General features: G+C 35.7%; 1 protein-coding gene across 1 annotated transcript; it reads right to left on the minus strand.

Moving 5' to 3' along the window:
- Positions 1 to 6707: 6707 nt before the first annotated feature.
- LOC108720148 (uncharacterized) lies at positions 6708 to 7238 on the minus strand. Its single transcript, XM_018458761.1, has one exon. It carries the CDS (start codon positions 7236 to 7238, stop codon positions 6708 to 6710), a length of 531 nt encoding a protein of 176 aa, XP_018314263.1.
- Between the last annotated feature and the right edge of the window lie 6918 nt (positions 7239 to 14156).

Below are 14156 nucleotides of genomic sequence, written 5' to 3' on the forward strand. Positions count from 1 at the left end.
GTAGAGAAAAGTTCTCTCTATCACACTGACGTATTTTAATCATAATAGTAAATTGTTTAAAAAATCTAATACCAAAATTGTGAAAACTGTGCCAACAAGACCCGGTCTCACATAATGCGAATTATAGATTTTTGAAACTGATAGTGACAATCGGAATGCAGTCCAAGATATAAAATAAAAAATATTTTTTAAGAAATAAAAATGAGAAAATGAAAATTTTATAATTGTGTTTATTGCAACTAATCATTTATTATAAATAATACAATATTAAATTGTAAATATATATTTGTATACTTATATGTAAGCATTTAAAAAAATGTTAAATGTGTCACTCGTTTATTATAATACACAACTTGGGTAGCTACAATTACGCTTCTAGAGACAAAAGCGGAACATCTTTCAGCTCCAGCAATCGAAATATGATCCATTCCAAATCATCCAATAAAAGTTAAAGTAACGATAAAAGTAATGGCTAAATCATTATCGTTACTGCAAAAATGTAACGTTGTCGTTGCCGTTACAGACAGGAAAAAGGAACGATCGTTATCAAAAAAATGTAACGAAAAAAGTAACAGCGTTACAAGTAACAAGATTTTTTCTCAGGACGGGGGCAGTCTTGCCACACATAAGGAAAAAATGTTCAAATATTTCCTTCCTTGGTGATCCTATAATTTCTTCAATGCAAGTATCGAGTTAATAACTTGTTTTCGTCACTTATTCATTTCTAATGTTACGTCCAAGCTCTCGGAAGGTTTGATTCAAGGAGATAAGGAGGGAAATGAGAGGGTTGTGGAAGGACGCTTAGATTCGGTCTTTCAGGTATATGCGCAGAGGCGAACACCCGAAAGTCGAACGTACCTTTTATTGCTCTGGAATATGGGTCAGCGTCCTGAAGGGACCCTATGACACCTGTTTCTTTTTGAGCAGTGCGAACGTCGGTCCTACTTTCGGAGAGGAACTCAAGGAACATAATCCTTTTTACCTAGGACTGGACCACGTGCGAACTTAAGAATGCTAGTGGGAACACGGGATACTAGGGGATGCAAATAAATGCCCTATTGGGCAAGGATGTTCATTTTGAAATTAATATAAATTTATTATAAAATCAAAATAATAGAGAGAAAAAATTATATATTAATAAATAATATATGAATTGGTTGTATAAATTGTTGCTAAACTTATCTAATGTGTATATGTGTGTATGTTGCAGTTTACAAAAGCGAACCCGAATAAAATAAAATAAATACAGAGTGTGCAATCGGGTGAGTGTATTTTTTGTATTATTTGTAGTAGAGAGGATAGGAGAGGGATGGGGTTATAGGCACTGGTGAGGAAAGCGGTGCAGGAACATAAAGGTTGGAGATGTTGAGAACTGCAAAAGGAGTGGGGTTACCGGGGATATATACAGTGATTATTTAGCGGCTTCGTTATGAGCCGCGGAATAAAATCTGAACAGCCGATCCCATTCCTCGGGGGAAGAACCAAAAGGAGGAAGGGTTGGGAGTTGATCTAGGGAAGGGGGTGAGATTGGTTGTTCGAAAGGAGGGTCAGGGGGAAGGAATCGTTCCGATATGGGAGGATGAGAATACTGGAGGATATCGAGGATTATTGGATCAGGGGCGGAAAGGATCGATTGGTCCAGCGGAAGATCGTCATCAGGAGGGACAGGGGAGTAGGAAATTTCGGTTTCTACGTTTATTATAGCGGTATCGAAGCTAGCTCGGGTTCGGCTTGGCGGGCCCGCGGACTCCTGCGCAAGGTCGGATTGCGACCCCGTGAGCGGGTGGCTCTCGCGGAATCTCTAACGCGCACTATAATTGGAGTTATATATTTTGTGAACCCAAGAAAAAAGAAAACAAAAAACAAGGAAATTTAAAACTTATTGATAGATGAACAGATTAAGGTGTTGCTGAGCTTGGTCTCCTGTGCGCCCTGTGCTCCTAGGAGGAGGATGAAGCCAACAATTTGGCGCAGAAGACCGAGTACTTAGGCTTTGAAGAGGGTGGCACCAAATATGGAGGCTACGCCCAAAAGTACGGAGCCCAAGTATCGCAAACGGCCAAGTCGATCGGTCGAATTGCTTCTCATTAATGTGTTCTACGTCTCATTACTGACGGACTTCTGACTATTGACTTTTGACTTTACTGGCTGATTTGTTTCTCACTAACGTCTTCTCACATCTCACTACTGACGAACTTCTGACCATTGACGACGCGTTCTCTCGCGGGCCCCTATTTATACTTCAAAAAGTGGCGTTTTTTCCTTTGTCCAGGACAATAGTTAAGTTGCAATGTCAAGCTCTGATTTTTTCTTAGGTCCTATCGTGGTTGATCTCGAGTACGTTGAAGGGGAGGTAATTTATGATTTTCTCGAGTCTGAGGGAAAATTGCTCCGAGTGGATGTCAAGTTTTATTATGCCGCGAAAAATATAGCTGGGTAAACCATTATTTGTGACGTTTATTTAGTTTTCTTAGGATGTACGCGTGCAGGGTAACCGTTGTCAATCTTAAGTCTGGCCCCAGATAACATTAATATGGGGGGGTTCCTTTGGAGCGTTTTGGCGCGACGTGGCACCGGCTTTATCTTTACCTAATATGGAATTGTTAGTCATCCTCGGATGGCGGCTTAGGTGTTTGCTATTTCCTTATATGGGCATATTTTGTAATCATACCGCTTCTAGCCCCGCGTTTTTATCTAATATGGAATTGTTAGTCTGCCTCGGGTGGCAGCTATGGTATGATGCAGATATATGAATTTCGCAAGCCTAGCGTTTCTAGCCTCGCATCAGAGTTGTTGTTCTTTCCTTCTTGAGTGGCATTTATGAGTTTTCGTGGAAGCTGTTTAGGCCTTCTAATTCTTTCAAATTGTTAACAGAAGATTGCACTCGAATCTCATAAATGTCATCATCAGCCGCGGCGTGGAGTCGTCTTTCGAAAGAAAAGAATCGTGGCGTCTACATAACAGTGTATACCTTTTACTTTTTAGTTAAAATCATTCTTACCACGACAAGGTAGGTGTATGTCGAGAAAGATTTTTCGTTTTCTGGGGTATTTTATTTCTTATTTTGTTTGTACCCTGATAAAAAAATTTCGCTGAAGTTATTTCACGTTGTTGAACATCTTTCAGTAAAATTTAAGCATTTTAGAAAAATTTCGGTTTAATTTTAATGATTTTTAGTTGAAAAATTCATTTTCAGCAAAATTTTAGTAAAATTCAGACAAATTCCAGTGAAAATTTCAAAGAAATTTCAACGATTTTTCAATACTATTTACAATTAATTGGAAAATTCACTTTCAGTGAAATTTCAGCAAATTTTCAGCAATTTCGCTGAAATTCCAAAACGTAGAATAATTTCATTTCAGTGAAATTTTTTCACCAGGATTTTTGTATCTTTGTATTTTTAAATTTTAACTCCACCCACACGCGCTTTTATTCAACACGCGTCTCTCGACCAGGGGGGTGGTGGCAAATGTCCCTCCCCCTTGCTCACTCCTGTGGATGCCCATGCAAGTAACGCATTACTTGCGAACTCTGCTTGTGAGTCCATGCACTGCTCCAATTAAGTTCTTCCTAGAAAGAGAAAACAGTTTCTTTCTAGTCGGAAAAAGTTTACTTTGCTTTAACTTATTAAGTAACTTATTAAGTTACTTATTAAGTAATAATTGTACACTCTTTTACGGAATCGTTAAATCAACGTGCAATGTTTAATATTTAGGATGACATTGGACCCACATGGATGTATAAATAAGAATTCAATTTTAAATTTATATGGCGAAGAGATCAATTTTAATGTCCGATTTTAATTATAATTAATTATTAAATTAATTTGAAAAGTTTCCTTTAGTATAAAAAATTCCTTTAGTGTTTAAAGAAATAGTACGTCGTATTGAGTTCGTAATCTTGCACATTTATTGTTTAGCGTTATCAATCGTTTGCATACGCTCATTACACTGTTCAACAAAAAATCACTTTTCTTCTTATTCGATGTACATATCCAGAAGATTTCTTCTTGATAAACACGATGCCATTAGTAAAATTTGCGTAACATACTTCAGGATTTTGAGTAAATTGAGATGAAATCGGCCAAAATAGGATTTTTTAATGTTTTCAATATTTTTTACAGCAAAACAAAACCTTATTTCTAAATAAAGTTTATCGAGTCTAAAAGTACAATTCAAGAGTTTTCAAATGAATTTTAGGACATGATCGTATTATTTATTTTTATCGTGTTATGACTGCTTCCGTAGACATAATTTCAAAACAACTTTCTATTTTATTGTAAAAATTGTATTTGTATAATTGTATTTTATATAGTTGCTTGTATATAGGGTAACTCCGGTATATACGCCGCACCTATCAAAAACTTAATTTATTAATGCCTCGGTAGTCTAATGGCTCAGGACACTCGTACGGAATACAAAAGATCCGAGTTCGACTCCCGGCCGAGGTAATATTTTTCGCAATAAGTTTAATTACAGTTTTTTCAGCATATTAACATCTTTGAAATATAATATGATGCCTGATTGAGCATCGAAATTATTAAAATTTAATTTAATTCGCAAAATTACTACAGTGGTTTAATTGTATTCAGTCCGGAAATATTTCGGTGCACAGTTCGTTAAACTACAATTGTGGTATGTATGTCTAGTACATACATATCATATTTAGTGATTCAAGATTGAATTATTTAAACATTTTAAGATCTAGCTTCGACCGTATAGGGCTCTAATTTATCGATTGTGTCTCTCACATACACGGTCTAAAAATGACATTATTAATTTATTAAGTATTATTTACTATGTTTAAAGTAAACGAGCCATATCAGTAAAAATTTTTGTACTGTCTACTACTACGAAAAAAATATTAGAAATCGGAAATATTTATTTTTCGTATTCTAGAATGAACTTTTTGAAACCTTTGCATTTTTGCCGTATATCCCATAGGGGCGGAATATATGGCTACTCATAGGGGGTGAAGGGGGTATATACGGCTCATGAAAAATTTACAAATATTGTAATTCTTATAAATGTAGGGATTTGTCCAGTTGAAAAAAAGAGATGTCTTTTTAAAAAACAAAAGGAAAATTAATTTAATGTAACTCAAAGGTACACCGTGCGTAAGTAAGTTCTCTCTCTCTCTCTCTTTTTTCTTTTTTCTTCTTCTCTTCTTCTTTCTTCTCTTCTTCTGTGCGCCACCGTCGACTCCTGGTACCTCAGCGCCGCGAGGGACTCGAAACTCTGCCGCCATCTACATGTTTCCCACAGTTCGGCCGTCCTGAATGATCATCCGCCCCGGATGATGTCCCTTTGTCACGATTTAGTATAGCCCATTGCTTTAAGTACTCAGCACAGGTAGAAGTTTTTGCTGGTCCTTCTCCGCTTCCCACCTTTTCCACGTCATAGGTATCATTAGCCTTTACTTTAGAGATACGATAGGGCCCCAGGTACTTAGGTTTTAATTTTAATCTAAATCCCATCTGCGTGCGTTTGATGGCCACGAGATCATCGATATGGTACTTATTGGAATCTTTGCATCGTAGATTGTAATACTTTCTGTTCTCGTTCTGAACCCTCTCTATCTGCCTTCGAGCATCCTCTCTCAATTGTTTTCTAGCGTCTTCATAGTAGTGAGTTAGCTCTTGTTCGATCGCTTCTTTCATAGTGAGATCTTCCTTGGAATTCATTTTAGTTCCTATCATCAACTCAAAAGGAGTAGTGTCGATGCTGCGTTGATATGTCGAATTCAATACCTGTTGCAACCTGGCAACGTGCTGGTACCATTTAGCGGGTGCATTCATTGACATCTTGGTGAGTACTGGGATAATTGTCCTATTAATTCGTTCAATCTGCCCATTGGCTCTGGGCAGACCTTTTTTTTTGTTTTGCGTAGGAGGAGAAAATCTTCGTATAACCCCCAGCTAGGAATCCTCCCTTGTGGGAGTTTCAGCCTAGCCGAAGGGGGGAAGACACCCATTACCGCGCGCGATGGGTATGTTGGATTCGGACTGTTGTCCGGGCAGCGTGGCTCAGACTAGGCCCGCAAGAACGGTCCGAGGGCTATTCGCTATATGGGTCAATTCCCAGGCGACTGGAGAGGCCCAGCTTTCGCACCAGCAAGACCGCTCCCCGGGTCCATTGCCATTATTTGCCAATTCACTTACCCGGGTTCGCCTACCAACTAAAAACTCTCCCTGTCTTGCGCTACCTCTCAAAGCCTATTGTCGAACGCCCGGAACTACCGAGGTACGACTTCAGGCATTCGACAGCCCTTATTTGTTCCTATCCTTGCGCGGTTCTTTCTTTGTGTTTTGTATATGTATATACTCGCCGTTAATCTGCCGAGTCACTGTGCTTAGTGTCTCGCGTCTTTCTGCCTATCTCGGTAAGTTTTATTTCTTCCGGTTCTCTATCTCGAACGAAAGATTATGTTCTGTTCGCGCGAGGGGGGTTGGGAGCCCGTATTATCGCCTGACGGGCCCTCTCCGCTTCTTTCTTCGCCAGCATGACTCTATTACAGAATTGGGAGAAAGCTTCCCCCAGTTCTTTTCGTCTTTTAGTATTTGTTTGATTATGTTTGTCATATCTAGGTTAGGTCCTATTGTAGTGATTAGTTGTCGTCTTTCGTTCTGCCATGCTACTCATGTTCCTAGTGTGTGGTTTGCGTCGTCCGTTCTACTTGCGCAATGTGCGCATCTAGTTGTAGCAATTTTACGAATTTATTTTATATAGGTAGCTGCTGAAGCATCCGTGTCCCGATATTATCTGTGTCATATGGAATGTTACTCTACCAACTTTCCTCTGATACCATTCCTCGAGCTTCAGTGCAATCATCTCCCTCACTCTTCGTCCATACCCGCCTCTTCTTTCGCATTTTCTTTTCCAACTTGCTACCGCATGACTACTTGCTTGCGTTTTTAGTATATCCTTGGCTTTTTCGCTAATCCCTATTCCGCGATTTCGTAGGTCTTTAATCCTTAAATAAAGGTTTTTATATTTGATAGCTAGGATATCAGCCGGTATCATCGTTGCTAACAGCATAGTGGCTTCGTAAGCCACGGTTTTATAGGTGCAGGCTATTCTGCCGGCTATATTCTTCTGTGTTCTCCTCAGGATCGTCTGTATCTCCTTATTGCTCCCGATGTCATCGGCCCACACCGGAGCTCCATACATCAATACTGACATTAATGTCCCTGCAAAAAGTCTCCTCTTTTCCTCCATTGATCCTCGGAAGTTCGGCATTACTCTTCCTAAGGAGGTTGTTAAAACCTCCACTTTCTTCGATGTCTTGTTAAAGTGGTTAGTGAATTTCCACTTGCTATCAATATGTATTCCTAAATATCTAGTTGTGTCCTTTATTTTGATCAATTCTCTTTAAATAACTAACACTGGCAACACGGTCGGGGGACTTTTTTCGGCACAAATATTGTTGCTTCTGTTTTTCTAGCAGCTATTTTAAGTCCCATTTCTTCGAATTCACGGACCACGATTGCTGTGGCCAGCTCTACGCACACTGCCGCCTCAATTACGTTATCTCTAATTGCAATTATTAATGTATCATCTGCGTAGCAGATTATATGGCAGTCTTCCGGTATGTCTACTTTTAAAATTTTATCGTATGCGATATTCCATAGTAATGACCCTAGTACCGATCCCTGCGGGACTCCTCTATTTATCCGTAATTTTATACATTCCTGCCTTTCATTCGTGTATACTAAGTATTTGTTGTTCAAATAGCTCGATACTATGTTTATTAGATAATTCGGTATATTTTTTATTTCTAGTCCCGTTATGATACTTTCCCATTTGACCGAGTTGAAAGCATTTTTAATGTCTAGGTTAACTGCTGCCGCTACTTTACCCTGTTTGGTTCCTGTCTCTACTATTTCTCTCAGTTTCAATATTGCGTCTATGGTTGATCTTTTGGCTCTAAAGCCAAATTGATTGATAGATAGTTCTTCATGATTTTTAAGATAATTATTTAATAATAAAATTAACATCATGTTTTATGTTTACATTGATAGACTATATCATTATTATAAGAACAATTGTATTTATCTTTACTTCACAAAAAGCATCATATACGAAGTCTGTTAAAAAAATATCCGAACTTTTTGAATTACGCGGCAACGCTTTGCGTCCTAGCGATGTGCGGTTGGCAGCACTACAATTGTCATAATCTTCCGGGTAAACAGCTTTTTTCACATTATTTACATTTCGTTTAATTTTAGAGTTATTGCTATTTGAGTGCAACATGTTTTAGTGTTCATGGCGATTTTCGCTATGTCCGATTTATGGGAGCAACGATGCAATGTGAAATTTTGCGTGAAACTAGTCTCCCTACTAAAAAAAAATTGAAGGATATTCCAAAAGAAGCTTTTCAGGACTGCATGGTAAAGTGGAAACACCGCTGGGACAAGTGTGTGAATAGAGGAGGGGAGTACTTTGAAGGAGACATAGACTAATAAGCTGTATGTTAAATAATAAAAATTAAAAAAAAGTTCGGCTACTTTTTGAACAGACGTATTGTGTACATAACTTCAATATATGAAATATTTCATCAAAGTTATCAAGTTTAATTCAAATCGACACGTGTCATTAGAAGCCACGTAAGTAAAAAGCATTCAATTACATTAAAAACATTTGTCCTTGTTAGTATAGAGACATAATGTTGCAAGTATAGCTACGTTTATAATCATTTGTGCCTTGTAACAATAGGGTAAGAACATTAAATGTGGATTAGTTACTAAGTTTCGGATCACATATTATATTTAAATAATTATAGTGTTATATTTTCTATCAAATAAGGCACATCACAAGAGTTATTAGCATTTGTTTCATCTTTTACAAGTGCCAGTTTTTTTAATTTATTAGCAATATAGCGCTGCACATCTTATTGATGTCGTTAACTAATAAAAGGTGAGACATAAACCAATAATAAGATATATATCTTTAAAAATTTATTCAAAGTGTAATACCATAGGAATTGCCTTATGGCTTTTACAGGAGATAGTAAATAGCATTAAATTTTATGAAAAATGTCAATTTCATATTCAGTTAGAATTAAAGCCAAAAAGGATAAAACATTTGGTGAACCATCATTACTTTATTTAATTATAATTAAATTGTATAAAACGGTACCGAAATAAAAGAAAATCACACAATGTAATCTTTACGACAAATCATTACTATTAAACATTTTATTAATTGTTTGATATCGTTCTGGATAAAAACATAAATTTTTTTCTCAAGACTGATCCACAAATAGTGGCCTTACTCTAAGTATCTATAAATAAAAATTCCGCGAAAAGAAAGGCAATCTAATCTAGATTATCTGTGTGTCCATTCTGTTGTTCAATACTTGCTGGTTAAACGGCATATATATACGTCCCCCAGTGTACATATCTTACAGTGTAGTTCTCACAATGTTCCTAAAGAAACTGTAAAAACTATAGTATTTCTGAAATTCTTATAAAAAATATTAAAACGTGTTTGTGGTTCGTGCAGCAAGAACTAATTTAGTTAAAATACTAGTCGACGACTCGGAAACTATGACAGAGACGTTAGAAAGAGGCACTATTATTGATCATTGGCTCGATCTGCAATTTGGGCATGTTAGAATATCCTCTTGGCAACCTAGGCCGTATTCCTCTTGCCTGTATGCATCTATATGCCTTGGTCAAATGGGGCTTTCTTACTTACATTTACTATTTATGGTTCATTTCTAACTTGCAAATTGGAAAAATATACTTCCATGATTTCTACCATTTCATCATAATTATATTAATTTTCTTTGGTTTATATCGTTTTAAGGTAAAAATTTTTAAATATATTGCCGGTCTATATATGTATAATAAAATACTTGATTTTTTAACAATACTTAAATGAAATAAGATTCCTTAACATTAAAACAATTAAAAAGTTAAAAAAGGACCGTTAGGAATCGGCGCTGTAATAGGTGCGTAAAGAATAAATTAACGGATACAAATTATACGAAGATATTGTTACATCGATCTTTTTGCACCTATTACAGCGCCGATTCCTAACGACCCTTTTTTAACTTTTTAATTGTTTTGATCTTTTAATGTTTCTTATGCTTTTGTTTAACTGTGTTTTTAATTGATAGTATTAAAGGGTCTTGAATGCACAATTATAGGCGAATACAAATTTATAAAAATTTTTTAACAGATCAATTTTAATACTTATATTATTATGTAACTTTTTATCTGACATTTCCTGTACATATTGCAATAACAATTTTTACTCAAATATAAAATTATAATAATTTCTTTCTGCGTATAATCGATCAATATGATTTTTTTAAAGGAACTGAAAATGTGCTTACGTGAACTTAGCATAACAGACGATACGTTAGAATCTCTCGGAACGCCAAAGCGATACCAAAGGCTAAATAACTGGATAATTCGAATAATAATCGGATGGATTGTATGTCTTTTTTTTCTTGGCATTTATTAATTTAAAATTTTTCTTTGTTCATCATACATTAAATTTTACCTTTTATTTGAGTTTTGAATTGACGTGTTATGCGTTTCTGTACATTTACCCGATATATGTCATTTTCTTAAATTATCTGATTACTGCAACTATCCTTGGGTTAGTACATGTATATACAACACTTACTTTGTAAGTTATTTTTATTGACGTTGTGCGTCAAAATGTTTACGGTGTGAAACTTAAAGACCTTTTTGATAATTTTTAAAAAAAGGAAGTCACCTCTATCAGTTACTATGACGTTGACAACATATGTATGTTATCTATATTGTCTGTACAAAACATGCCTATACAGTACTTATTTTGAGTATTAAAAATATCCTTAATATATACTGAGTACTAAAAATATACTAAAGGACAGTTAAATAAAAAAAAAAATTAAATACTACTTTTCATTATTAAATATTTGTAACAGATGAGCATCTTCAAAAAACACTGTGAAGGAAGTAATGTTGAGTAACATAATCGAATAAACAGATATGGTCAGAATTTCCCCCTCCAATGACTTTGATCTGATATATGTCATCATAAAAAAGTAACTACAAAACTAGCGATAAAAATAACTTTCCGTCCCAGGCTGTAAGGGAGAGCTGCACCGCATGTTGACAAGTCATTACGATACGATTGAATCATACGCAACGCCCCTGCAATAGAACAGGTTTTCATATCCAAAGCGTTCTATGTCGAAAAACGTAAATATGTATCAAAAAATTCATATAAAAGTTCCGTATAAAAGTTTCATCTGAGCTCGCAGCATGCATGCAAATATTTGGACGGCCCCGGAAGCGCAGGTGTATAACAATCGCTTCTGCTGTGTTTTCACGCTGTTTCCAAATGTCCCCGCGATTATCTTTTGGCACATTAAAGTTTATAAAAGGATGAGCACAAGCGATGTAACTTCAATATCTCAAATTGAAATACGACGAAATGACGTCGATGTGATATTTGGAATTTACTATTATTTTCAGTGATCTTTGCGCTTCTCGGTTAAAGAAATATTAGATATACTTTCAAAAAATGATTGGAATTGCAAATTTTTATACATTTCATATAAAAATGAAAGATGTTAAGGTAAACATCCAAGTATTGTATAAACCGGACATGTACTGTAAATCCGGATATTTACACAAAGTTCAATTATTTATGTCATTATTTAGGGATGCTCCGAATAGTAAACTACCGGGTACCAGATATCGGATGTCCGGCATCAAATTCTATTTCGATATTTGATGTGCGGGAGGGCAGATATCCAACCGGATAACGGATATTTCCACGGATATTCTGACTGAAAAATGTCTTTTCGAAAAAAAAAGGAAGAATGACATGGTCCTTTAACTAAAAACAAACAAAATACAGTTGTTTAATGTTTTTAGTTTTTAGCCATTGTTTAGCAATTTCGTTTAACATTTCTCAATTTACTGATTGACAAATTGTTATTTTCTGTAAGGCGCGTAGTTTTCTGGTGGCTTCCTTTTTCGTTTTCTAAAATTATATATTAAAACAACTGAAACTGAATTGTAAATATTGGAGCAAACACATTTTGAAAATCTTCTACTCGTATATAAAATATTATATTGAAACGTAAAAGTAAATAAAAAAATTCTAATTTAGTCTGACTTCTGATTACTTATTAACGCAATTAGAATATGCATATACATAACGCATATGTCATAATGTTATTTAAAGGCATAACTAAGTCTTTCTCATTCAATTCAGATACACAAGTTCCAGATTTCATCGAGTCAATGATCTCTTACGTACACTCTATTCTGATCTGTTCGAAAGTAGTGCAGATTACAAAAGACAAAATAGATCCATCTTAGTAAATCAGCGGATAACAGGAGCTAAGGATCACAATCAATATATATGGATTATAATGTAATAATTATTTAACACAGAATTACTGTGTACACACATGCACTCGCATGTAGGTATATAGGTATACAGAATGTCTCAATCTAATTTTCACATCGGCATATTTCAAAAAGTATTTAAAAAATTCATTTAAATGAATTTACAATAGTTCAACATATTAACGTTCTGACCGTTATGGCGCTTCTTAATTTAAAGTATTATGTTTAACATTAGCAGTCTTTCAATCTTATTATTATTTAAAAAATGTTTTCTGTGAAAGTGCAACTGCTTCGAGAGACCTATTATGATCACGTTATTTTTTTCTAGAAATACGATTAGGGACGTAATGAAAAAGATGTAATGTTTATCTGCGCTTTTTAAAATGGAACCATATGATTTTTTACGTAATATGATTTCTCTATAATCATTCTGCATATCAAAGTATTAATAACGTATAATAAATCAACCTGACTAAGACTCCTTATAAATCAGAAAACAAGGAAAGAACAAGGGCAATAGGAGTCAAGCGCGGGAGACGTTGCGCAATTAACACGACTACCGTAGCGTAAAACTTCTTTATTTTACTAAAGCGCTTACATATTTCGACTCATTTTTGAGCCTTCTTCAGAGACAACTAATAAACTCACATATATAGAATATAATAATTATTAACTAGTCATGGTGATCTTCCCCACCTCGAGAGTATAAATGCCAGAATTAAATCCATATAAGAATGCAATGAAGAAAAACAGGAAAGAAATTTTGAAAATCTCGAAATAAAGAAAATGTAAAACTAATGTATCAAAAAATTTTTGAAATTATAATTATTCCGAAAGTTAGGAAGCTCTCCCTGATCACAAGATACCGCATCGCAAACATTACTCTTAATAATTCAAAAACCGGTTTCTGGTAAGTTGGCCAGTCAGTGTCAGACACAGTTAGTCTCTTTTTGATTTAGTTGGTCTTTATTGAGAGACAGTAGTTAGAAAACTAGCGTTAAAAAATTAATCAAAATCAAGAAAAGAAATTTTGAAAATGATCTAAAGTCAACGCCCGACAGACTTCTTCCTGTGCACGAGCGACACAGACTGACTAAGCGCGACAACAATTCGACCTTTTATAGCCCATCAATGATCGGGAGGTAGGCCTTGGGAAGTCCCTCCATATCCGTTTGCATGTTAAGTCCATGCGTCTGTCTCCTGATGAATATCATTTCCGAGGTCAGTCTCTTCCGGTAGTGTAGTTCCTCGTCCAGTATTGCAACGTTGTCCCAATCGAACTCATGGTCCTCTTGCAACCGATACTCCGTTATAACGTTGCGGGTAGACATGTTCCATCGGATATGGTTCTTGTGTTCCGTGATTCTTGTTTTGTCTACACGTTGTCTACACGTCTGTCCTACATAACAGGTTGATTTATTATACGTCATTGTTTACGCAGGCCGTAAATATGCGTCCATCTCAATATTCTTCCTTTTTTCAATTTGTTTATCCCGCCTTTGGAGCGGAAACAGTTAGATTATTAAAGTCTTGGATTAAGTCACGTATTAGTTTAACTAAAAGTCTTTTACACGTTAGATTCATGAGATACTGTATCGCAAACAGTATTGTCCCACCTCACTTGCATCGACTATATTTAAGTTTAAATTTGGAGTTTTTTTAGGAACAACTCAGTCAAAAAATTTGAACGTATTAGACAACAGTGGGTTGTGAGCATCCTGAAGCTGGAACTGAACGATACTTATAGGAGGATAGACTTCACTCGGGCACTACTTTTTAGACTTGCTCGTGTTAT

This window comes from Mycetomoellerius zeteki, unplaced genomic scaffold (genome assembly GCF_001594055.1).
Source record: "Mycetomoellerius zeteki isolate Tzet28-1 unplaced genomic scaffold, Tzet1.0 scaffold774, whole genome shotgun sequence".
NCBI classification, from domain to species: Eukaryota; Metazoa; Arthropoda; class Insecta; order Hymenoptera; family Formicidae; genus Mycetomoellerius; species Mycetomoellerius zeteki.

Bases quoted from the DNA above. Each gene is read 5' to 3' on its own strand.
- LOC108720148 (XM_018458761.1), bottom strand. From the start codon at position 7,238: ATGCCGAACTTCCGAGGATCAATGGAGGAAAAGAGGAGACTTTTTGCA.